At 50.4% G+C, this 26,702-nt stretch overlaps 1 protein-coding gene across 7 annotated transcripts; it reads left to right on the plus strand.

The window, feature by feature from the left end:
* Positions 1-11: 11 nt before the first annotated feature.
* Positions 12-24,264, plus strand: FLYWCH2 (FLYWCH family member 2). Of its 7 annotated transcripts, none has more exons than XR_003032664.2 (8): positions 160-556; positions 823-1,048; positions 1,583-1,755; positions 8,042-8,296; positions 8,447-8,510; positions 8,662-8,722; positions 9,407-9,552; positions 9,747-9,924. XR_003032664.2 is itself a non-coding variant. In XM_059881521.1 (7 exons), the coding sequence occupies exons 6-7, from the start codon at positions 22,416-22,418 to the stop codon at positions 24,049-24,051; spliced, it is 435 nt and encodes a 144-aa protein (XP_059737504.1). In that variant the 5' UTR covers positions 8,249-8,296; positions 8,447-8,510; positions 8,662-8,722; positions 9,407-9,552; positions 10,534-17,960; positions 22,318-22,415; the 3' UTR covers positions 24,052-24,264. The 7 variants fall into 7 exon arrangements, 1 of the variants encoding a protein (XP_059737504.1); XR_009492815.1 differs by having other exon boundaries at positions 165-556; positions 961-1,048; XR_009492814.1 differs by having other exon boundaries at positions 12-1,048; positions 8,027-8,296.
* Positions 24,265-26,702: the final 2,438 nt, after the last annotated feature.

Here is a 26,702-nt window from a genome sequence, read left to right on the forward strand (position 1 = left end):
GGGTCTGGGGAGGGGCCCGGAGCAAGCAACGCATTCCAGGGGGTTTCCGACGGGGAGCAGGAGGACACAGGGCCTAGGGACGCTAGCCCTCGATCGCTCCCGCCTTCGGCCCAGAGCATCCTGGGAGTTGTAGTTCTAGCGTGGCGTGGAACCCGTAGGTAGCTTCGCTCTCCCCCGCCCCCACCACGAGGCCGCCATTTTGTCTCCCCATGTTAGGAGGCAATGGGCCCGAGGCCAATAACACCGCTGCCTCCAAGTGACCGCACGCCTCCCTGCGTGAGCCCGGGGGCCATGCTGCACCTATCATTCCGGACCCAGGAGTACCCGCCCCCCAGACCCCGGGCGGCGGACACCCCGGTAATCCCAGAGCCCAGCTACAGGCCCAGGGCTTGAGCCAAGAGCTGAGCCAGCAGACCGTGGTGTTCGCAGCTTCCATCCGCTGAACCGGGCTGGCTGCCCCTGAGGAATGAGTTTTTTTTATGACTACGAGTAAGGGGGCCAGACAGAGGTGCAATTTTCTCCTGCAGAACATGAGGCGTGTTACATACGTGGCAGGGTAAAAACGTTACAACCTCCCCCCCCCCCCCCCCGCCCCAAGTTTGTCAGCCCTCTGCAGAATGTCTTAGGTTAATGTTTTTAAGTCCGTTTTGCTTGAGCCTGAGGACCAGCCAGTCTCCCTCAAAGCAGAGTTGGGAGAAGCTGAGTTTTACAGGCAGGCCAGTCGTCTGGGTTATCTCTGTTTGGGGTGGGGGTGGGGGCAGCCTATACCAGCAGCCAGTTAATGAACTGTGGTCCCTTTGACTTTGTATCTGATGTTACTAGGTTTTCTTTGTAATCGTGGAAAGATAAACTCACCTCATATGCTGGAGTGGGGCAACCTACCGCTTGGTGTAGGAGCTGTAGCTTTGGCTTAAAGGTGCCGGGGCTGATATAATCTTACCTTCTTGAACTCTTGGCAAGTGCTTACCGGAGTTGGACGCATCTTTGGAGTGATTTATGGCAAAGTGGAAAAGCCTGTCCTTTCTGGGCTTAAGCTGATATTTCTCAGGTGAGGGTGAAGGTGATAGTTTCTTCAGTAAGACCCTTTCCTGTAACCAAATTCCCAATGATACTCTTCCCAGGAGATAGGAGGGTAGGAGGTGGGGCACAATCTTTCAAAAAATGATATATCCTTAGGACCCGAGGTAAACACTGATTAGAATTAAATGGGTTCAAGATGGCAGACAAGTCAACTTTGACTAGAATGTGATCCTCAGTATACACTCATTTTAACATACCAGTGAGCTAGATGACCCATGGAGAGGACCCATGACAGTTCAAAGCCAACCATCATAGACCAAAAACTGGGCAGTGGTCCAATTCCTGGAAATCTCTGCCCCTTGCCCAAATTAGTTGGAAGAATCCTCCCACTCATTAGCCTATGAAATTACCCAGTCCATAAAAGCTAACTATACCACCTTGTGAGGCTGGGCTCACCCTCTGAGATGGCCCACACTCTATGGATTGAGTTTCTCTCTAAATAAATTAACTTCTTATATATCACTATCTCTCTCTGAGTTGTTTTTTTTTTTTTTTTTTTCAGTTTATTGATTTAATTGGAGGACAATCACTTCACAGCAATGTGGTAGCCCCTGCCACAGGACAGGGATCAGCCAAGGGGCACGTTCACACCCCCGCTCTGCCATCCTGATCTCACTGAGTTCTTTTTGCCAGGAGACACCAAGAATCTGTTGCTTCATTAGGTCCTGAAACCAGGTGTGTAATCTTAGTTGGAAAGCTGTGGGTTTGAGTCCCAAGCAGAGATTCGGCAGTTCAAATCCTGGCACATGGGTTCAAGTCCCAATCTGAGGTGAATAGTTTCACCTGTATTTACTGAATATTTTGTGCTAACCTCTGTATGTGAATCACTGCATTTAATGCTTGTGAGAACGTCCTATTCCTATGAGAAAAGAATGGATTATGAGAACTACGAGTTCATTTACATATCCACAGTCTGTGTGCTCAGTTGTTCAGTTGTGTCCAACTCTTTGCAACCCCATGGACCGTAGTCCACCAGGCTCCTCTGTCCATGGAATTTCCCAGGCAAGAATACTGGAGCAGATTGCCATTTCCTACTCCAGGGGGATCTCCCCAACCCAGGGATCGAACCCACATCTCCTGCATTAGCAGGTGGATTCTTTACCACTGTGCAACCTGGAAAGCCTACATATCCACAGTACGGTTTTCAAAATAAAGTAACATTGAAATAATCTACAAACTTTATATAGACGTTATCAATTGTTCTGATAATATCCTGAATAGCAAAAGAAAATTCAAAATCATAAATGTAGTGTTCTTAGACATCTTAATCTGGAAGGGTTGCTGATTCTTTGTAATTCATGGCATTACCATCTTTGTAGAGTACAAGCCATTTATTTTGTAGAAGGTCCCTCAATGTGGGTATGTCTGGTGTTTCATCATAGTTTTAAAATGCAGGTTACACATTTTTGGCAGGAAGACCAGGGAAGTGATACATGTTCTCAGTGTACAGTAGGAAGAGACACGTTCTGCCCAGTGGTTGCATTACTGCCAACACTGACTTTGAGCTGATTCAGATCATTTGGTTAAGAAGGAGTCAACCAATTTTCTCATGAAATTTCTAGTTTGTGAAAGTGAAAAAGTGTAAAAGGGTTTGTTGTTCAGTGATGTCCAACTCTTTTCAACCCTGTGGACTATAGCCCACCATCTCCTCTGTCCATGAAATTCTCTAGACAAGAATACTGGAATAGATAGCCATTCCCTTCTCCAGGGGATCTTCCCAACCCAGGGGTCAAACCCAGGTCTCCTGCATTGCAGGCAGATTCTTTACCATCTGAGCCACCAGGGAAGCCCTACTAATTTTTTTTTAGGAAGCCCTAAATTAATTGTTTCCAGTGTTTTGTGATCACAAACCATGCTGCAATGAGTAACCAGGTGCATACATATTTTCATATTTGTTGGGGTGTATATCTTCAAGGTGGGCTTCCCAGGTGGGTCAGTGGTAAAGAATCTGCCTGTAATGCAGGAGACCGGGGTTCGATTCCGATCGGGAAGATCCCCTGGAGGAGGAAATGGCAATCCCTCCAGTGTTCTGTTTTTTTTTTTTTTACCCTCCAGTATTCTTGCCTGGAAAATCCGATGGACAGAGGAGCCTATTGGGCTACAAGGCTATAGGGTCGCAACAACAGTATCTTCAAGGGAAATTCCTAGAAGTTGGATTGCTAGGGCAAAAGGTAAAGAGAAACAGTTTTGTTAGTAAGGACTGATCCCTCTCTGTAAGGGTTGTACCAGTTTGCATTCCCACTGGCAGAATATAGAGAGGGCTCGTTACCCACGGCTTCACCAATGGACTACCTCACAGTGCTTTTCCATTCTGGCTAACCTCATAGGTCAGGAGTGTTAATACAGTGTAGTTGTTTTGTGTGTGGTAAAGTGCACATGAATATAAATTTTATCATTTAAACTAATTTCTGAATGTACAATTCCGTGGCATTAAATACATTCATGGTGTTGTGTGACCATCACCACTATCCATTTCCAGAACTTTTTCATTCCCCAACTCTGTACTCGTTAAACAATAACTACTTCCTACCCTCTCAATTCAGTCGCTCAGTCGTGTCCGACTCTTTGCGACCCCATGAATCACAGCACGCCAGGCCTCCCTGTCCATCACCAACTCCCAGAGTTCACCCAAACTCATGTCCATCGAGTCGGTGATGCCATTCAGCCATCTCATCCTCTGTCGTCCCCTTCTCCTCCTGCCCCCAATCCCTCCCAGCATCAGGGTCTTTTCCAATGAGTCAACTCTTCGCATGAGGTGGCCAAAGTATTGGAGTTTCAGCTTCAGCATCAGTCTTTCCAATGAACACCCAGGACTGGTCTGCATTAGGATGGACTGGTGGGATCTCCTTGCAGTCCAAGGGACTCTTAAGAGACTTCTCCAACACCACAGTTCAAAAGCATCAATTCTTTGGCGCTCAACTTTCTTCACAGTCCAACTCTCACATCCATACATGACCACTGGAGAAACCATAGCCTTGACTACATGGACTTTTGTTGGCAAAGTAATGTCTCTGCTTTTCAATATACTATCTAGGTTGGTCATAACTTTCCTTCCAAGGAGTAAGTGTCTTTTAATTTCATGGCTGCAATCACCATCTGCAGTGATTTTGGAGCCCCCAAAAATAAAGTCTGACACAGTTTCCACTGTTTCCCCATCTATTTCCCATGAAGTGATAGGACCAGATTCCATGATCTTTGTTTTCTGAATGTTGAGCTTTAAGCCAACTTTTTCACTCTCTTTCACTTTCCTACCCCCTAGCCCTTGGTAAACTCTATTCTATTTTCTAAGAATTTGCCTATTCTTACTGAAACTGTCCATCCTGGCCAGGCACCACAGTTACCATTCGCGTGAGTTATTCTACAACAGGAGATCCTAATAAGGAAAATGAAACTAACAAGCCACCGCCAAACAAAAGAACTATCGAAAGGTCGAAAGGACACACCAGTCCATGTGTCCTCCCAGAATCCTTCTTCCTGGAATCCACCTTGGCTGAGCGACGCGCTGGTCACCAAGCAGCACCCTGAGTCAGAAGGATTGGCCAGAAACTAACCCCATCACCATAAACCCCAAGACTGCTAACCTTGAGACCCCTGAGTTCTCTTACCCTGGGGCTCTCTGCCCAGGCACTCCTCCTCAGTAAAGTCTCTTGCTTTGTCAGCATGTGTGTCTCCTCAGACAATTCATTTCTGAGTGTTAGGCAACAGCCCATTGTCGGGCCCTAGAAGGGGACCCCTTCCTGCATCAGTTCTAGGTTCCTCATTGCTCGATGGGGCCCCTCAAGAGGGCTGTTCTCTTGCTCCCTGTGCATGCCCTGTGCATGCCTTGCTCCCTGTGCAGGCCAGCGCCTGCTTCACTTGCATTTTAAGCACAAGACTGACCTTCTGACGTACTTGCCCCCAGGACCCAGCTAGTGATTGTTCTTATTAAAGGGGCACTAAGGAGTGTGCCTGGGAGCCAAGGCTGCCACTTTATCCTGCCCACTGTCAACCCCACGTGGTGAGGTGGTTGCTCCAGGACCTTGCTCAGACATGTAAGTGAAAGTTGCTCACTTTTGTGCAATTCTTAGCAACCCCATGGACTGTATAGCCTGCCAGGCTCCTCATCCATGGAATTTTCTAGGAAAGAATACTGAAGTGGGTAGCCATTTCCTTCTGAAGGGAAGGAAATTTCCTTCCCAACCCAGGGATCAAACCCAGGTCTCCTGCATTAAGATTCTTTACTGTCTGAGCCACCAGGGAAGGCCTGCCCAGATGTGTTAAGATCCCCCTGTTCATTAAACCACTGATGTCTCTGTTGCCGATCCAGGCTGTTTCTGCATCCTTAAAGCTGGGAAAGTATATTAGGCCTGCTGTGTGCACCCCAGCGCTCACAGGGTGGAGTCTATCTGTCCTTTCACACCCATCTTATTGTACTTAGCATAATGTTTCTAAGATTTATGTTGTAGCACGTGTCAGCAGTTCACTCTTTTTTAATGACAATAATACCCTGTTGAATGTATATATACCACATTTTGTTTACCCATGCATTCACTGACGGGCTTTTGAGTTGTTTCTACATTACAGCTATTGTGAATAGTGCTGCTGTGAACGTTAGTATGCAGGTTACTGTGGGGACAAATGTTTTCATTTCTGGACTTTACAGACAGTCTCCTCTCCAGGCGCCCAGCCTCTGGGCTTCCCCTCCAATCTTCATGAAACCTCCTAAAAGATTTTTTTAATTTAAAAATTGTATTTATTTATTTATTTTTGGCCGTGCTAGGTCTTCGTTGCTGCTCAGGTTTTCTTCTGGTTGCAGCGAGTGGGGGCTACTCACTAGTTGCGGTGCTCTGGCTTCTCATTGCAGCGGCTTCTCTTGTTGCGGCTCCTGGGCTCTAGAGCACAGGCTCAGCAGTTTTGCCACTTGGGCTCAGTTGCTCCACCGCTTGTGGGATCTTCCCAGATCAGGGATCAAACCCGCGTCTCCTGCAATGGTAGGCGGATTCTTTACCCCTGAGCCACCAGGAAAGTCCCCAGAAAGATATCTTAATTTTTCTTTGAAATGTAATTTGTATCCTACAGTGTAGCATGTTGACTAGTGGCCCCCCCAAACTTCGTGTTCATCTGGAACCTCAGAATGTGACTTTGTTTAGAGCCAGGGGCTTGGCAGAGGTAACTAGTGAAGGATCTCCAGACGAAATCACCATGAGTTGAGGGAGGAGACGGATGCACAGGAGAGAAGGCCTTAGGAAGATGGAGGCAGAGATAAGAGGGATGCAAACACAAACCGAGGGGTGCCAACAGCCACCAGATGCGGGAGAGCTGGGAGACTCCTCCCCCAGGGCCTCTGGAAGGGTGGGAGACTCTTACTTCTGGCCTCCAGACTGCGGGAGACAAATTCCTGTTTTGAGCCACGCCGTTTGTGGCAATTTGTTATGGCAGCCCTGGGAAGCTTACGCATACAGGTAAGCCACAGACCAGGATGCACTGTGCTCCCCACCCTTTTCTTCTCCAGGTGGATGCTCTCTGCAACTTGGGGGTTTCTAGAACTTTTTTTAGAGCACTACCTTTATTTCTTAGCAGTTGAGGCTTCATGAAAATTCAAATGAAGTATGACAATTTTTTAATCTTAAAAAAAATACTGAGGGGAAAAAAACCCCTAAACACTGAAAATAAAAGACCAACCAATCAAAATCCCATCACTTAAAAATTACAAATGTATTTCATAAAAATATAAACATAATTTCATTAAAATACAAACATTTTATATAAATATTTTATATTTTATAAAAGACCAATCAAAATCCTATCACTTAAAAATTATAAGCATATTTCATAAAAATGTAAACATTTTATAAAACATGTTATAAAATATAAATGTATTTTATGAAAATATAAATATTTTATAAAAGTGCAAACGTTCTTTATAAAAGTGTAAATGTATTTTACAAAAATATAAAGTGGCACTCCCTCAGCTGGTACCCTAAACCGTGGAGCCCTCGGAGCATTGGTGGGAGCCACTCCCTGGAGAGGCCACAGAGCATGATGCCAGCTGAAGATCAGAAGGAGACATCCATGCATGCATAGTATTGGCACAAATTCATAATACGAAAAAAATGGGATAAACCTAAATGCCCATCTATAGGATAGTACTTAAAATAACGGTGAAAAAACCTTGCATTAAAAGAGCAACTCTGTTCTCCTGGTTGTCAAGGCACATGCATCAGGCAGGCTGTATTCTCTGCCAACATAGGGAAGTAGATGATACAGGGGTGGTGGGTGGTGGATGGTAAGATGAGGGGTATTTTGTATGTGTCAGAGACTCCAGGCCTCCTCCTGCAGGACCTGTCCCCAGGAAGCCTCAGGCTTCCTCCTGCTAGCTAGCCCTCCCCAGGACACAGCCCTCCCCAAGTCACTGCCCTCCCAAGACCAACTGTCACCTCCTCCAGGAAGTCTCCCAGGACTGAAGGCTCCCGGCTGGGACCTCCCAGAGTAAACGTCTGCTGCCAAACCTATTGGCTACAGGGATTCTGATCAGTAGGAGCTGGAGGCTACTGAGTGGGCAGGGACTGGACTGAGCGGCTGGACTTGCAGCTGTGTTTACGCACGAGCTCAGCCTCCTCTCCAAAGGGCTCCAAGTTATGGGGTCTTTGGCTCCATTTTCTGCAGCCTGTGGCCTACAGCCTCTCCATGCCTCCTTTACCATCTACGTGGGAAGCCCGCCCAAGTGCTGGGCGCTCCCTCTCCCCCTCATCTGCACCCATGGAGCCCTGAGTTGTCTCACAGCTGGTACCTTTAAAAGCTTTTGTTGCAGAGCAGACGAAAGAGAGCAATGGAACAAACCATTGCTTCCCAGTGGCGGTAGTGGTAAAGAAACCGCCTGCCAATACAGGAGATGTAAGAGATTTGATCAGGTTTGATCTCTGGGTTGAGAAAAGCCTCTGCAGCGGGGCACGGCAATCCACTCCAGTATTCTTGCCTGCAGAATCCCATGGACAGAGGAGCCTGGCGGGCTACCGCCCGTAGGGGTCGCAAAGAATCAGCCACGACTGAGCAACTACGCATGCGTGATCTCAGAAACTTGGTTTCCTGGAAACTGCTGCTTTTCTAAGAGGCCGCGGTGGTGCGGTGCGGTGCACGGGAGGGAGGAGAAAGCAAATAGCAGTACCAAGTCCATTTGCTGATCTGGCCTAGTTAGAGCTGAGAGTCGGAGAGGAGAGAGCTCGGGTTCCTTCAAAAGGTGAGGGGGTGCCAGACTGGGGACCAGAGTGGGATTGCTGCTCCACCAACATGTTGGGGTACCTTTGAACAGGCTCAGGGTGGGGGCAGTCGGGCAGGAAGTGGGGGGGAGTGGGGGAGGGGACCTAGGTGCTCCTTTCTCCACACCCAGCAGTCCCTGGAGTGGCCCAGCCTACACCCCACTGTCACCTTCCAGCGGACCCCCAACCCCCAAGGTCAGCTCCAGGCAAGTGGCACTTTTCTCTTGTCTGGGCGACCCCTCCAGAAGGGTTGGGGAGGGGCTTCAGTCTCTGCGGGGGGACCTGGGGGACCTTGGGGGAGTCGGAGTGTGTGGGAAGGAAGATGACTACAGGTGTCCCCCTACAGGGGTGAACTCTGATACCTTGAGAAGATGACAGATGTGAAAAGCGGGATAATCTTCTTCGTGGTGAGAGACAAATCCACCCCTCAAAACCAGCTGGACCTGACCAGGCCCAGCCAACAGCTACCAGCACAAGAGCAGGACCCTGGTTGTTTCCAGAACAGATTAAGTCTCCAGGGACCTGGGGGTGAGGGTGGAGGGACTGCTCCCCTTGGACTGAGACCCCAGCACATCCCCAGCAACAGACCAGGAGGTTCAGGGGACCTGAGGGAGCCCTTGGCCTCCACCCCCTGCTGGGAGCCTGGGTCTGGCTGGAGCCATGCTTGAGGAGCCAGAGTGTCCCCTCGCCCCAGACCCTAAAGCCCATACCTGGCTCACCCAGAAGGGCTCCCCACAGGCAGTCCTGTCCGAGGTGCCCCCAAACCCCGTGGGCACTTGTTTCCTCCCACCAGTCCAGGAGGCAGAGAGTGCCGTTTCCATGAGGGTCAAGTCGCTGCCCTGAAATTACCGGATTGTTACTGCAGAGGGAGGGGCAAGGCCGGCATCTGCCTTAGAGTTTATTCTTTCTGCTCAGCTGGGGGTGGGGGGGCAGGATGGGACCATCTTGTTGAGTGTCTCTGTCTTTTCTCTGGTTCCTGCACCTTCTCCTGTCAGTCTGGGACCCCGAGCCCTACCATCCCCTCACTGTCTCCATCCTGTGAGGTCACCCTGGTGTCACTCAGGTCACCTGACCTCATTCCTCCCTTATAGGCAAAGGGTTCTCTGTCTGCGGGTTTAACGGCCATAGGGTCTGCGGTGTGGCCTGCTGCGCTAGTAGTGGTCGCTGGGATGGCCTTGTACGCCTGGAAGAAGAGCACTGAAAGACCATGCCCTAAGAGGTCCTAGGTGGACATCAGGTAGGGATCGGGGAGTGTGTGAGTAAGAGGGAGGCCTGGGTGTGGTTTGGGGGAGGCACAGGTGCGGTGGGGAGAAGGTGGTGGGACTCCCTCCATTGGCCTGGAGGCCTAGTGGCCCCACCCAACTGGCCACCTTTGTCCTCCTCCCGTGGTCAGTTCTGGGCCCTGCCTGACCCCACCCGCTTCTCTTGCAGGTAAAAATGAACAAGAACCCTAAAATGTATTGAAAGGAATCCTCTCCCAGTCCCCTGCAGACTGGAGAGTCCACCTTCCTGGGGTCAGGAATTCTTTGAAGCAACATTTTATCTTTGGGGTTTGAACAAAATCAACTTGTGGGCAAAAAAATAAATTCATTGAATGTGCCTGACTCTATTACAGAACTGGTGTCTGAATCACAGGATTCAGGGTCCTTGGAGGCCCAGCTCTAACCTGAGCAGCCCTGAACCATCCCCACCCCAACCAGGCTCCTGACCCTTCTCCAGGGCTGCCTGGCCCGGGCCACCTCTCAGCCCATGGGGAGCCTTTTGGGGCCTCTGTGCTCTGAAGCCCTGACAAGGGAAAAGCACCCGCTTTTCCTCTCCTGCACTCACAGTCACACACCAACACTTCTCACACCAGATACGTGGGATTTATCACACCTGCCAGTTTTCCGATTTACTGTGGACAGCAACTGAGATGTTTATGACAACTATGCTTTGATTTATTTTACTGACGTAGAGTTGATTTGCAATGCTGTGTTAATTCCTGCTGTTGTACAGCAAAGTGATTCAGTTATACGCATATATATATATATATATACTCTTTTCATATTCTTTCCTGTTATGATTTATTACAGGATATTAAATATAGTTCCCTGTGCTATACAACAGGACCTTGTTGTTTATCCAATTTATACATAATAATTTGCATCTGCTAATCCCAAACTCCCACATTTATTATTTTTTCTTTTCTTTTTCTTTTTATCTGCATGCTGGATCCTAGTTCCCGGAACAGAGATCAATCAAACCTGTGCCCCCTGCAATGGAATCATGAACTCCTAAACACCACAGGGAATTCTCTGTTTTTTTAAAAAAAATTTTTTAACTGAGATTTAATTCACATGTCATAATATTCACCATTTTTTATTTAAACAAAAAAATTTTTGGCCACACAGCTTGCAGGATCTCAGTTCCGCCACCAGGGATGGAATTCCCCTCCCACCACCACATCCCTGCAGGGTTGTGAAAGCCCTGAATCCTAACCACTAGACCAACAGGGAATTCCCAGTATTCACCATTTTAGAGTGTACAGCTTTGTGGCTTTTATTAATAGTATATTTACAACCATCACCATTATCTAATCACAGAACGCCATCATAACCACCAAAGAAACCCAGTCCCCTTTCAGTGGTCACTCCTCATTTCCCCCCAAATCTCTCAGCCCCAGCCATTGCTAGTCTACTTTCTGTGTCTATGGATTTGCCTTTTCTCTGCGTTTCACATAAATGGAACACGCAGTATTTGTCATTTACTGTCTGGCTTCTTTCACCCAGCAGTGAGGTCTCCCAGGTTCCTCCACGGTGTACAGGAATCTGTATTTGGTCCCTTATTATGGTGGCTCAGACAGTAAAGAATCTGCGAGACATGCGGGAGACCCGGGTTCCACCCCTGGGTCGCGAAGATCCCCTGGAGAGGGAAATGGCAACCCACTCCAGTATTGTTGCCTGGAGAATTCCATAGACAGAGGAGCCCAGCAGGCTACAAGTCCATAGGGTCACAAAGAGTCGGACACCACTGAAGCGACTTAGCACAGACACAACACATGGCCGAGTAACGCTGCATTGAGGGATAGCCAGCATTTATTTATCCACATATCAGTGGATGGACATCTGAGTCACGTCATATTTGTTTAACTGTTATAAATAATTCAAAAAGCCTGAGGCTAAATCCGGATCACCTCAGGATAGGCCAAGGAGTGAAACTGGCCATGAAACAACTATGTCAGAGGATAAACAGGAAGTCTTCTAGTTATTCAGTAATGAGGTGGGGGGAACAGGAGACCAGAGAAACCAAATAGCCCTTCTGTGTGCATGACCTCTGTGCTTGTCCCAGGAGAGGTCCCATGGGGGTCCCATGCTGTCCCATGGAGAGCAGACCCACGTTTCCCACCCGTGACACTGCAGCTGATGCTCCTGGTGGCAAGGAAGGGGCGCGTGGGGGTGCCGTCTGAGCCAGCCGACCTCGGAGGCCCATCCAGGTCCTTTGAGGCCCGGGCACCGGCTCTAACTTGTCTTCTGCAGGGGTTGGGGGAGGGTGGTGATTCATCCAGGAAGGATCTCTGACAACCTGACAGATGGCTGGCTATCTGAAGAATACAGGCGATAACCTTCACTCCAAAGTCCTCCGACATAAAGCTCAATGCTAATTGCAGGCCCCTCTTCCGTCTCCTTCCTCTCTTTCTTTTTTTCTTTCCTCCCTCCCTTCTTTCTTTCTTCCTTTCACAACACTTATTTTTTACAAAAGCAATGTCCTTGAAGTACAGTTGACACAGAATAAAATTTTCCTTTTGGAAATATACATTAGTCACTATTAGACATGTATTTGTTGAATAAATAAATCCCAGGGGACTTCCCTGGTGGTCCAGTGGTTAAGATTCCCAGCTTCCACTGCAGGGAGCATGGACTTGATCTGTGGTCAGGGAATTAAGATCCCACATGCCAAATAAAACTATTTGATAGGGGCAATGAGAAATTCAATTTTCAATCGATTAAAATTATAGACAGGTCCGTAAGCATTATCAGGGTTTTGAAACAATTTGGCAATATATTTTAAAAATAAATAAATTCCAAAACAGAGAATCGAGCGGAAAGGGAGAAATAATCAAACCATTAGAAACAAGTCAAAGCAAATGCTATGAATTGAATTGTGTCCCCACTCCCCACACAAAGAAGTTCAAGTCCTAATCCCCAGTGCTTGTGAACATGACCTTGTTTAGAAATAAGGAGTTTGCCATTAAGTCCTTAAGATGATCGTGTTAAGATGAAGTTGCTAGGGTGGACCCAATTCAAATGACTTATGTCCTTATGAAGAGGGGAGATATGGACACAGAAAGGCACACGGGAGGACGCTCTGTGACGGTGACAACAGAGATCGGGCTGACGCGTCTAGAAGCCAAGGAGGGAGGCCTGGAACAGACTCTCCCTCCCAGCCCTGAGATGGTCGATGGCACCACCCGCGTTTGAGCATACTCCGGGAGACAGTGAAGGACGGGGAGCCTGGCGTGCTGCAGTCCACAGGGTCGCAAAGAGTCGGACACGACTGAACAACTGAACAACAACTCAGCCCTCAGAAGGAACCCACCCCGTCCACACCTTGACCTCAAATTTCTGGCTTCCAGAGCTATCAGATGAGAAGTTTCTGTTGTTTCAGCCACTCCATTTGTGATCCTTTGTTCCGTACCACTGACACACTAATACTAATATGGGAAGAATTTGCTTAGGATTATTTTATTTATTTTTTAAAAATTTTATTTATTGATCTATTTTTGGTTGTGCTGGGTCTTCGTTGTTGCATCCAGGCTTTGTCTAGTTGGGATGCGAGGGGTCCACTTTTCATTGCGGCGCAAGGGCTTCTCATTGTGGTAGCTTCTCTTGTGGAGCACAGGTTCTAGGCACATGGGCTTCGGTAGTTGCAGCATGTAGGCGCTAGGGTGCTCGGGCTTCAGTAATTGTGGTACACGGGCTTTAGTTGCACAGGGCATGTGGAATCTTCCTGGACCAGGGGTCAAACCCATGTCTCTTGCACTGGCAGGCGGTTCTTAGCCACTATACCACCGGGGAAGGCCAGGATGATTTTTTAAAAATCAAGAAACTCAAATTGGAAAAGACCATTAGATTTAGCTGAATATGGAATTCCCTGGTGGTGCAGTAGTTGCCCTGCTTGTACTGTCAAGGGCCCTGGTTTGATTCCTGGTTGGGGACCAAGATCTCACAAGTGTGTAAGGCGTGGCCAATAAATAAGTAAATATTCAGATGTGTAGATGCATACACCAATTTTCCCAACCACCTCCCCCACCAGATGCAAATGATAATGTTTCCATCAAATGTGGATTGCTAGGGTTAACTGAATTCAGTAAGGTTTCTTAAATCAGTAAGGAAAAGATGAACAAGTTCATAGAAAAATGAACAGCGCAGCAGGTCTCAAAGTGTATTCTGGTGGCCTCTAGGGGTTCCCAAAGCCCTTTCAGGAGGCCCATGAATATTTCATAGTATTAATAATACTGAGGCAATTGTGGCCTTTTTCACTGTGATGAGTTTGCACCAATGATGCGAAAGCAATGATGGTTCTTAGTGTGAATCAAGGCAGTGACACCAAACTGACAGAATTTGTTACCAATAATAAAGTTCTAAGGCTTTTGGCAAAAAGTACAATTTTGGAGATTGTATCTGCCACCTTAAGCTTCACAACTTCCCAATATTGCCAGAGAGTTGCAATATTCATGAATGTTATACTTTTTTTTTTCATATTGTGTAATAGGATGTGTCAACGGTCGCAAGATCTACTCAGTGAACAAATATGTTTGGAAACACCAACATGTGATTTACAAAATCACATGTGAATAAAAGATCCTTTCAAAGCGCAAGATAGATCCATGGGTTCTCATGTAATAGAGTACAAAAAGCACACAGATATCAGCTGAGATTCCACGTTGCAGCTAACCTTCAAAAAACCACCACATTCTGAGTGTCGGTGTAGTATCAAAGAAGAATAGCCGCAATTATCTGAAAAGGCTCTAAAAAGACTACTTTCTTTTCAAAGTTTTTTTTTAATCTGAGGCTAAATTTTCTTCATGCACTTCAATCAAATCAATGTATTTTTATAGAGTGAAGGCAGACACAGATATGAGAAGCCAGCTGTCTTTTCTCAAATGTGATATTAAACAGATTGTTTTTTGGGCCATGCCACAAATCATGTGGGGTCTTATTTCCCCAACCAAGGGTAGAACCGATGCCCCCTGCAGTGGGAGTCCTGAATCTTAACCACTTGACTGCTATGGAAGTCCCCAAATAGATTTTTTTTTTTAATGTGGCACACCGCCATTCTTCTCATTCATTTTTGGTTTGAAGAAATAGTCAGTGAATTTATCATTGCTATTTTATATTTTCAGATTAACTTTGATATTGGAAGTATTGCTAGATGAAACCTATAAAAACAAAAGCTCTTTGAGCTGCTCAATAATTTAAAGAGCTGTGGTCACATATGGATGTGAGAGTTGGACTGTGAAGAAGGCTGAGTGCCGAAGAATTGATGCTTTTGAACTGTGGTGTTGGAGAAGACTCTTGAGAGTCCCTTGGACTGCAAGGAGATCCAACCAGTCCATTCTGAAGGAGATCAGCCCTGGGATTTCTTTGGAAGGAATGATGCTAAAGCTGAAACTCCAGTACTTTGGCTGCCTTATGAGAAGAGTTGCCTCATTGGAAAAGACTCTGATGCTGGGAGGGATTGGGGGCAGGAGGAGAAGGGAATGACAGAGGATGAGATGGCTGGATGGCATCACCGACTCGATGGACGTGAGTCTGGGTGAACTCCGGGAGTTGGTGATGGACAGGGAGGCCTGGCGTGCTGCGATTCATGGGGTCGAAAAGAGTCAGACACGACTGAGCGACTGAACTGAACTGAACTGAACTGAATCACTCTTTAAAAGGATTCTGAGACCAAAATTTCTGAGAACCACAGGACTAAGAAATATAAATGTTGGAACCCATGGCCCACAGAATGCTACTCTGTGAATTCTCACAATATCTCCCAAGTGGGTGGTATTATTATACCCATTTACTAGATGAGAAAACTGAGACACAGAAAGGGGAAGCAATTGCTTGTCACACAGCTAGCTACCGCCAGAGCTGGGATTTGAATCCAGGCATCTGACTCCAAGCTTGTGCATTTCCTTAGGGACAATCTGGCAATAAGTTCTAAAAGCCCTTAAAGATATTTGCCTTCTTTAACTCTTTCATTTTGAAATTTTATGAAAGGACATAATCAGAGATAATCAAATTTGTATACAAAGATATTTATAACATAATAAAATTAGAAACAACCAGTAGTCAGTGGATTCAGTTCAGTTGCTCAGTCATGTCCGACTCTTTGCCACCCCATGAACCGCAGCACGCCAGGCCTCCCTGTCCATCACCAACTCCCGGAGTCCACCCAAACCCATGTCCATCGAGTCGATGATGCCATCCAACCATCTCATCCTCTGTCGTCCCCTTCTCCTGCCCTCAATCTTTCCCAGAATCAGGGTCTTTTCCAATGAGTCAGCTCTTTGCATCAGGTGGCCAAAGTATTGGAGTTTCAGCTTCAGCATCAGTCCTTCCAATGAATACCCAGGACTGATCTCCTTTAGGATGGATTGGTCGGATCTCCTTGCAGTCCCAGGGGCTCTCAAGAGTCTTCTCCAATACCACAGTTCAAAAGCATCAATTCTTTGGCCCTCAGCTTTCTTCACAGTCCAACTCGCACATTCATACATGACCACTGGAAAAACTGTAGCCTTGACTAGATGGACCTTTGTTGGCAAAGTAATGTCTCTGTTTTTTAATATGCTATCTAGGTTGATCATAACTTTCCTTCTAAGGAGTAAGCGTCTTTTAATTTCATTGCTGCAATCGCCATCTGCAGTGATTTTGGAGCCCAGAAAAATAAAGTCAGCCACTGTTTCCACTGTTTCCCTGTCTATCTGCCATGAAGTGATGGGACCGGATGCCACGATCTTAGTTTTCTGAATGTTGAGCTTTAAGCCAACTTTTTCACTCTCCACTTTCACTTTCATCAAGAGGCTCTTTAGTTCTTCTTTACTTTCTGCCATAAGGGTGGTATCATCTGCATATCTGAGATATGCAGATATTATTGATATTTCTCCCAGCAGTCTTGATTCCAGCTTGTGCTTCTTCCAGCCCAGTATTTCTCATGATGTACTCTGCATATAAGTTAAATAAGTCAGTGGACTATTAATAGATAATGGAAAATAAACTTACCAAGGCCTTTGAATGAACCTAGAAAATACCCAGGAAATGAGGTGACCCCTGGAGAAAGGATTGGAGGGTGTTGGAAGTCTGGCTGCTGAACCTGAACCAACAGTGGGGATGAGGAATCTGCAGATGGGGAGGTAGGGACAAGGAGGAAGCTGGGAGTCTTTGGGAGGCAGACACAGGTTCTGCTGATGTTTGGACTTGAAGATACAGGAGAATGTGGGTGAGCTGAAGGACACAGGATGGAGAAGATGCAGAGGACGTGGGAAATGCCTGGCATCCCGGGTAGGCAGGCCCCAAGGGACCTGGACCTGGCCTGCCCAGGGAGCCTAGGAGCAGCCTTAGAGGAAGAGGAGGGAGGCGGAGGCGGAGGGGAGGGGTGTCAGGGGAGTGGCATTTTCTAGAGGAACAGTGTCTTCATTCTGTCCACGTGAGGACACCCAACCAGAAGACTGGGGGCTCCAGCCGGGCGAAGGGCCGGGGTTGGGGCGGCGAGTGGAGGACTGGAAAGGGTTGAGGCGAGCAGAGGGCGCAGGCGCTGTGCGGGAGGGGAGCAGGAGCGTCGTTGCACCTAGGGCGGGTGAGAGGCAAGGCCGGCCTCAGCTCGGAGGATGCTGGACCACTCGGATCTCCACCCGCCAAGTGTCCAGGAGAGCACTCCCAGGCCTCGCAGCTCCCCGCACCAGAGCAATCCCGGTCCCCACCACACAGGGTGGTCAGAGAATAAGTGGGCAGTGACTGTGCGCTGTGAGTGGGGGCTGGACCTATGGGCGATAGACAGACCGAAAGATGAGTACTGGACCTGTGGGCGTTTGAAGGTACCAGTGGCGAGGAAGAGACCAATGGCGAGGGTTGAACCGAGAATCCAATCAATGCCAAAGATGCTGTGCCCTCAGGGATGCTGGGGACAGAGAGGAATCAGTAGCTTTGATGAACATAAAGGAAGTTCTCTCTGTTCGCTCAGAAGAACGAAGAGGACGATCGAGGCCCTTAAACAAATGCTCAGACTTCCTCCGCGTCGAGCCGGTGTCAAACACTGGGGGAGGTCGCATGGTCTCAGTTAAACCCACCCTCCAGTCCTGGGAGAGCCCCGCCCGAGGTTTGTAGCCTGGCAGGCCCCTGAACTCTCAGTCCCGCCCAGTACCCGCATGGCCCCGCCCCCGCGCGCCGATTGGTCAGACCGCCAGCTCGGCCCTGCGCGGGGAAGACCCGGAGAAACCACTTAGGCTCAAGGAACCGGCACCTCAGAAGCCCTGCTGCGCATGCTCGTTCCTTGACCCCAGCCTGAGGTGACTGCCCGAACCTAGGCGGGGGCCCCCAGACACCTAGGCCGAGGGACCTGCCGCTGCTCGGCCTCCGGAGAGAGAGGGCCCCTCTGCCGTCGCCGCCCGGCCGGTGCCCGGTGAGGACGGGCCCCAGCGGATCGGGGAGGGTCTCAGGTCCCCGCCGGGCTCTCCTGGGGGTCCCCAAGGGCTACTGATGCTGGGGTGGGCGGGGTGCTCCCCACCTCTGCCTCCCGGCGCTCAGGCCACCCCCTTGTCCTTCATCCGCTATTCAAGCTCCTTTCTCCTCGTTCCTCCTTGCCCCCAACCACCCCGACCCCAGGAATGAGCCCTCACACCCCAAATCAGGGAACCCCACTCTGGGTTGTCTATCCTTGACCGCGTCCGCCCCACCCAGTACCGCCCCCGCCCTGCACCCAGCCCCTGTCCCGTCCCATCCTTGTGGCTCTAGCGATGCTCACAGGGCTGGCGGTTGGCGGTCTGAGATGTTGGGACAGGGGAGGCACTCAGGGAGCTTGGTCAGGAGGGGCGATCATGACGCGAGAGGAGAGAGCTGGGGAGCGGGGCGCAGCTCCGCAGCATAGACAGGTCTAGGGGCAGATTACAGCGGGTAAGGAGTAAAGCTAACTCTAAGACTACCTTTGGTGATTCTAAGCCGTGGTGATTAGGGGAAAAGAGATGTCATTACATGAAATCCCCACTTTGGGGAAACCTTCCCGTACACTATCAAGTAGCAATTCTTGACCCATTTTGGATCTTACTGCTGCTTTGAAAATCTCCCTGTGAGGATGTGTACCTGATGCCTAAGTGAACCCATCACCTCACCAGCAGCCCCATCACAGCCCTCCAAGAAGCACATGGGACAATGATTATGGAGTGGCCGAAGAACAGTTCCACTATGGACCAGGGAAGAGATTAGAAACTTCCTAAGCTGAGGACCCATGGCATCAGCCATGTTTCACAAAGTATCAGAATCAAATAGAGTACAGGTTAAAAATAAATAAATAAAAGTAGATTCTCAGGGCCCTCTCCAGACGCACTAAGAAAGAAGTCTGGGGTTGGAGGAGTCCAGGATTGGGCATTTTAAATAAGAATTCTAGAAGATTCTTAGGTATCGTGAAGTTGGGAAACCACTGGTCATAGACTTAATTTCCCTTTTCTTAATACATGAGTTTTATTGAGATAGTTTACATACCATGAATTCACTCACAATGTGCAATTTAATGGCTTTTAGTAAATTCACCAAGTTCTGCAGCCTTCATCACCATCAGTTTTGGAAATTTTTAATCATCCCAGAAACCCCCATATTAGTATTCACTCTTCTGGCCCCCATCCCTCCCACCCCTAACCCTAGAAAACCACAAATTTACCTTCTGTCCTTATGGATTTTTCTACTGTATCAATTTTCTAGAGACTTCAGATCATTTTATAGAAATGGAATGTATAATTTGCAATCTTTGATGACAGGCCCTTTTTTCCACTCAGCTGATCTTTCCAAGGCTTATTCATGTGTGGCATGAATTTGTCAAATTATCAAATAATATTCCCTTGTGTGGACACATCACATTCTGTTTATTCATTTACCTGTTGATGGATATTTGGGCTGTTTCACTTTTTGGTGTCTGAATAATGCTGCTGCAAGCATTCTATGTACAAGTTTTTATGTGGACATCAGTTTCCATTTCTCTTGGAGAAACAACTAGGAGTGGAATTGCTGGGATATGTGGTAATTTTGTTTAACCTTTTGAGAAATCGCCAGATTGTTTTCCAAACTGGCTGCGCCTATATACAGCTCCAGCAGTAGTGTATCAAGGCTCTATTTTCTTCTCAACCTCACCATCACTTCTTATGGTCTGTTTTTTGCTTTGTTTTATTACATCCATCCTAATAGTGTGAAATAGTATCTCATGATCCATGTTTCCCTCACGACTAATGATGTTGAACATCTCATGTGCTTACTGGCCACTTGTATATTTTCTTTGGAGAAAGGCCTTTTCAGATTATTTGCCCATTTTTAAATTGAGTTATTTGTCTTTTTATTACTGAGTTGTAAAGGTTCTTTATAAATTCCAGATGCAGGTCCTTTATCAGAGATGTTGTTGTTTTAGTCACTAAGTTGTGTCCGACCCTTTTGCGGCCCCATGGACTATATGCCAGACTCCTCTGTCTACGGGAAATCCCAGGCAAGAATACTGGAGTGGGTTGCTGTTGCCTTCTCCAGGGGATCTTCCCGACCCAGGGATCAAACCCGGGTCTTCTGCATTGGCAGGTGTGTTCCTCACCACCAAACTACCCGGGAAGCCCTTTATCAGATACGTGATCTGCAAAAATGTTCTCCTATTCTATGGATTGCCTTTTAACTTTCTTGATTGTGAGTCTCTATGACTCACAAAAGTTTTAAATCTTGATGATGTCCAATTTACATATTTCTTCTCTGGTTGTCTGTACTTTTAGTTCTTTGCCTAATCCAACTCTTTTTTAAAGAGTTTTATCACTAGCTCTCATGTTTAAGCCTGTGGTCATTTAGAGTTAGTTTTTTGGATATGGTATGAGGAAGGGGTCCAACCGCCTGGAGTTTCATCCCTGGACCACAACGGTTTAGGCTAGGCCCGGAAGTGCCCCAGGGCCAATCAGGGGCCTGTGGGCGGAGCTTCCCACCACAACCCTTTCCTGCCCAGAGTGGCTCTGCCAGGGGAGGCACTGGCAGCATCTTTTCCCTGGACCCTGTGTCCCCCCAGGGCCCCGATACCACCATGTTGCCCACCCTGTGGGGCAGGGTGGGCAGAGCCGGGAAGGACCACATGGGAGGAGCAGGAGTTGGCTCATCCAGAAGCTGGACCAGGGACAGGAGAGATAATGAGACATCAATCCTAGGGGTGCCAGTGGTCAGGGGACTTCCTACCAGGCGGCATAGACCTGAGGACATCACCACCCCCCCCCGCCCCCGCCCCGGAGGTGTCCTCCCTGTCACTTTGGGAGGTTTCTGCTCTCATGTCTAGTTGTCAGGGGAACTTGTGGGGGGCAAGACACCCCAACCACACATTGATCTTGCACTTCAGGCTCTTGTCATGAATGATGGGGTCTTGAAAGACTATGAAGTGCGGGGCATGGACCCTTCAAGCCATGTGAGTTTGTCGTTCAGTTGCTCAATCGTGTCTGACTCTTTGCAACCCTATGGACTGCAAACTCAAAAAAAAAGTTCAAAGCCAGGTCAGAGAAGCAGGTCCAGGGGGGCAGGCAAGAGTATGGGCTTCACTGCCCCCTGGGCCCTGGACAGGGTACATGAGACATCTGCCAAGGTGACAGCCTTGTTTCTGGGCTAAACTGAGAAAGACCCTCACCATCTGCTCACTACCCATTCACCCCCAACAGACACCCCCACACCGATGCCCCAGGGCCCGGGTCTCCAGGCCAGCCCTGCCCCTGTCAGCCATCCTTTCTGCTCTCCAGTCCAGCAGCCAGGGAGCCCTCAGTGACCACGGCTCCTCTGGACACCTCCACAGCCCTGTCCCCACTCAGCAGGGGCAGCGCCAGCACCAGCTCAGACAGAAGTCGCTGCCCTCGTGGTGCCCTGGCATCCCCTAGCCCTGGGGGGCCTGGGCCTTTGGCCTGGGCCTCTGGCCTGGGATGGGGACTGGATCTATTTGTGAGTCCAGAGTCCGGCCTCCCAGGGCCAGGCTCCCCTCTGGGGCCTGCAGAGTGCCCTGCGGGCCCAGCCCCCGCTCCTGGTGACACAGACAGAGTGTTGGGGTGAAGGGCAGCGGGCCTTCTGGGAGGGTCAGTGACCTGAGCTCCCATCCCCCAAGTGCTTTTCCCCGAGGCCCGTTGCTCAGGAAGCCCGGCTCCCGTTATCCTGGAGCAGGTAGCCCGGGTGCAGTGCGGGGCGGGCCCTGGACCCGCTCGACTGGACGCCCAGCTCTACTCCCTGGCCGTGTGCCTCCGTGTTCTCATCTGTAACCTGGGTCGATGAGAATGATCAATTTCCACAACGTGGAGTGAAGGTGAAATGGGACAAACCCGTGGAAGCACTCCACCCCGAGCTCAGCACCTGTGGGCCTGGGTTCCTAGTAACTCAGCTGTCAGTACCTTGGTCACGCCAGCAGCCCCTGCAGAGCCCTGTTTCTGGCACATTTTACAGATGGGGAGTGAGGTTTGGCTGGGAGAGGTGATGGTCCCAAGGCTGCCAAGACAGCAGACATGCTGGCCCGGGTTCTCCAGCTCCATTCAGGTCCTTCCCCAAGGTGGGGGCGGGTGTGGGGGGCACGGGGAAGCCCCCCCTGCCCTGACCTCCAGCCCAGATTCCTCCTGAACCCTGGCCCAAGGGCCCCTCCACTGATGGGATTTTTTTATCCCCATGGGATCCCTTAGTTTCCCAACCAGGAATCGAACCTACGCCCCCTGCATTAGAAGCACAGGGTCTTAACCACTGGACTGCCAGGGATGTCCCCGCTGATGGGATTTTGCCTCCTCCCTTAGGACAGAGCCCCTGGACTGCCAGGTTCCTTGCAGGGAGGTGGAGGACAAATCCTACTGAGACCTGAGCGTGGCCTGGAGGCCCGGCTGCCTGTCCCAGAATGCCCCTGCCCGAGCCCAGCGAGCAGGAGGGCGAGAGTGTGAAGGCCGGCCAGGAGCCCTCCCCTGAGCCCCCTCAGCCGGGCACAGATGTTGTCCCCGCAGCCCCCAAGAAACCCAGGAAGTTCTCCAAACTGGTCCTGCTGACGGCCTCCAAGGACAGTGCCAAAGTGGAAGGGGCCAAACGCAAAGGCGTGCACTGCATCATGTCCCTGGGGGTGCCTGGCCCTGCCACCCTCGCCAAAGCCCTCCTGAAGATCCATCCTGAGGCTCAGCGGGCCATCGAGGCCGCCCCCCAGGAGCCTGAACAGAAACGCAGCAAGCTGGACACAGGTGAGGCCTGGGCCCAGCACGCAGGACAGGAGCAGGGCCTTCTGAGGGCTGATATCAGGGGGACCGCCAGGCTTGGCTGGCCTGGAGAGGGTGCGTGTGCCGTGGACATTTGTGTGTCTGTCTAAATACGTCTTGGTGTGGATCTCCGCATGTCTGTAGACCTCCATGCACACGTGCATGTATGTGTGTGTCTAAGGTTCTGTCTGTTTACATGTGTATTTGCCTAGAAGGGTAACTTTGTGTGGGTCCTTGTGTGTCTGTGTTCCTGGGCCTATTTCTCCCCTATTTCTGCATTTACATATTCATGTGTCTTTTTCGTGAGATGGGGGCATCCCCAGCCACCAGCCTAGAGTTCTCAGGGAACCTAAGGGACCCCTCAGGCTCCATCGCCTGCTAGACGGAGCCATCCTCAGGGAGTCAGGGAACCCGGAGCCCGGAAGCCCCTCTGCAGGGGGCCTGGCTCACCCTTGAGCCCTTCCGCTGGCCTGTTCCATTCCAAGTGCCTCCTCGTGTCCACCTGCCTCTCTGGGAGGAGAGGGTCCTTCCTGGTGACCTGTGGGGAAGCAGGGCTCAGAGGAGCAAAGTCACCGCCCTGAGGCCATCAGTTGGTCCCTGCAAAGGATGGGGGTGCATCTGGCTCAGAGCCCGTTTCTCCAGCTGGGCTGGGTGGGACAGGCCATCCCCGGGGCTCCCTCCACGCCAGCTGAGACCTCTGCTCACTTCTCAGATCAGCCTGGGTTCTGGAGCCATGTAGGCCTCAACCCATAGGGCGCCTTTGTGAGAATTAGGATAAACCCACCTTCCTCGGACGCAGAGATGGGGCGTGGAACAGGGGCTACACGCAGGTCCCCAGGCGCCCCTGGGCAGGCGCTCATGGGCACCCTCGGCCTGCCCCTCCACCTTTACCTGCAGACCTGTCCACAGCGCTTCCCGCCTCCTGCTCTGTCCCCTGGCCAGGCAGTAGGGGTAGCAGCGGCTTCCTGGTGCTCAGCCCAGAATTGGCCTCAAGTTTTCTGGAAACAACCTCTGTGTCCCCGGGCCAGTGGCCTTTGCAAGCATGTCTGGAGTCAGCAGTTACTTCTCTAAGTCAGCCAACAGCTCCGCACCCCTCCCCTGGCAGCCGGGACCCCCAGGTTTGCCCCCCTACCCCTCCAACCCCTGTTCCTTTGACAACAGCCTGACCCACCCCCTTCTCTTCCAGATGGAGAAGAAGATGGGAGCTTAGCAGGGCCTTCTGCCCCCAGCCCCTTGGTGGACGGGGAGGAGTCCACCTCGGCCCTCGTCAAGCCCAGGGCGGCTCCGTAGCCCTGACAACCGTGGGTGCGTCCTGCCCCGGTCAGTGAACTTGGCTGCGCTTTCTACACGTTCCACTGGGCTTCTCCTGGGGCCCAGCCCCTGACTGGTTTTCACTTTCAGCACTGTAATTTTTTCCCTCCCAGTCAAGCATAATTTACTTTTGTAGCAGAAAAAAAATTTTTTTAAGAGAATAAAAGAAGCTGTACACTAGGTCCCATCATAGATAGGCTTTTAAAATTCCATGACTCTGGATCCTTTGAGACCCCAGCTCCAACCGCCACTGCCCCCCATCCCCCTCCCCTCCACCCCCACCCCGGGGCGTCCCCTCTAGCACTTACCTCACCCTTCCTGGCCTGGACCATCTCTCAGACCCCGGAGGGCTCTGCAGGGGCCTCCATCCCCCAGGGCCTCACACCCCTGGGCCTCCTCAGCGTGGACACCCAGCCTCTGACCCAGAGATGAGGTGGAGACTCGGAGGCCTCCTCTTTCTGCCGCCTTTGGTCTCCAGCCCAGAACCCCTGGGAAGTGGATCCTGCCTGTCCCTGGCTGTCCCTCCAGAGCTAGTCCGCAGGAGGCCTCAGCCCGCTCCTTCCTCCTGGACCCTCAGAAAGGCCGCCTCCTCCAGGGAGCCACACAGGACTGACAGCCCCCCTGCACAGGGACCCTAACGTTCATGGCAGCCCCAGGTTCTGCTGAGGAGGAGGTGGGCCTGCAGTCTGAGGGGGCACCCCAACAGAAGTGTATGGTGCCCTGTTGTGTTCCCTCTGGGTGGTGTGGGGGCTGAGGTAGATTCTTGGGAGCCTGAGCACCCTGCCTCCAGGTCCCTGGGGTGCTGCCCTGCTGTTGCCTTCCTTCAACCAGAAGTCAGGGTTCCCTGAGAAAAGGTGTCAGCCTGGAGAAGGAAATACCAACCCACTCCAGTGTTCTTGCCTGGAGAATTCCATGGACAGAGGAGCCTGGCGGGCGACAGTCCATGGGGTCACAAAGAGTCACAACTGAGCGACTGACACCTTCAAGACGCTTCAGCCCACGTGCTCCTGTCATTTGGAAACTGCCTTTGAGCAAAACGAAATGGATTATTTTTTTTTTAAGGCAGAGTTTAGAGGACTTCTGTTTTCAAGCAACATTTTCCAAATTTAATCTGTTATCTGTTGAGTCGCTCTTGGGACAAGTGAGTTACGTGGCATCTTCCTTGCCCAACTCTCCATTCTGCTGTTATTTTTACAGCGAGGTTGTCTGTAACATTTACATTCTGTACCCATAACTTGGAAAGTTCTTTTGTCTGGATTCTCTATTTAAATAGATTCCCATCCCCCACCCTGGTTCTCCTTTCCTGAGGTCTGAGTCATCCCCGTGGTGGGCTGGTTCTGAGGGTGCTGAGGGGCTGGGGGGGACCGTTCGATGGTGGAGCGGGCCTGGAGAAGAGGCAGTGGGGAGAGAAGCCAACCCCTGCCCCTCAGCCTGGTCTCCAGGCAGTCCTGGCCTGAACAGGGTCTCAGCAGGCATCCACTCCCTTGAACTGTGCTGTGGCACCATCGACCCCTTCTGCAACTGCCAGGCAAGGCTGGGAGTGGCACTCGGGGCCCCAGTGAGGGGGCCTGGTTGACTCGCTGGTCCCTGGAGGCTGCGTGGGGGATCAGCAAGGGGGTACCTCCCTCTGGGGGCTCAAGTCACCCTGCCTGAAAGGTGGTTAGGACTGTGGGGCAGGAAGCCACTGCCGAGCCAGGATGGGAGCCCACACGCTGGATCTGGAGGTTTTCTTATTTTTTAAATTTTGAAACATTGCAAACTCCCGTAGTAGTTGTACAAGCATCCAGAGAGCACCACCTAGATTCACCTGCCCTTTCCCTCCTGCTGCTTTCTTTAACACACCCAGACCAATATCGTATATTTTATTCTGTCTTATATTCATTTTAATTCATATTTATTTGGCTGCAGCAGGTCTTGGTTGGGGCACATAGGATCTTCTGTGCCCCATGTGGGATCATTAGCTGTGGCACGTGGGATCTAGTTCCCTGACCAAGAATCGAACCCAGGCCGGCTGCATTGGATGTGCAGACTCTTAACCGCTGGACCACCAGGAAGTCCCACCTTTGGAGAACCTTAATGTCTTTCCAGAGCAGGATACACAGGACCCAGTGGTCAACAGATCACAGCCCAGGTTCCCAGAGCTAGACAGGAAGCACGCAACTTCCTGCGACAAGTCCATGAAAACTGGGGCTAAGAGCTGCCGGGGAAAAGGCCAAGAGCTCCTTAGCGTATGACGGGGCCCTGGGGAAGCCCCGTGAAGGGAGCTGAAGGGTAAGGACGGCATGCTTGGGAGAGGCGAGACTTGGGCCCAGAGAGAAAAGGACAGGAAGGCCACGGGGCAGGCAGGATGGGCAGAGGCTAGTGGCCCAGAGCCCAGGGGCCTAGAGGCCACAGGTAGGTCCAGGTTCATGGAAGGTGGGGAAGGATTCTCCCAGAGGGGGAACCTAGTCAGTGTGGTTTTACAAAACTCACCAGACACCCGGAGGAGAACGGATGTGAGGTGGGGTGGGGGCATCCAAAGTGGGAGCTGAGAGAAGAGTCAGGAAGCCACCCCACACACAACTCCCTACACCCTGCCCCAGGGTAGAGGAAAGGGAAGGGGAGTGGAGATGCTGGAAGGGGGCTGAAAA

Source organism: Bos taurus, chromosome 25 (assembly GCF_002263795.3).
Source record: "Bos taurus isolate L1 Dominette 01449 registration number 42190680 breed Hereford chromosome 25, ARS-UCD2.0, whole genome shotgun sequence".
In the NCBI taxonomy this organism is placed as follows: Eukaryota; Metazoa; Chordata; class Mammalia; order Artiodactyla; family Bovidae; genus Bos; species Bos taurus.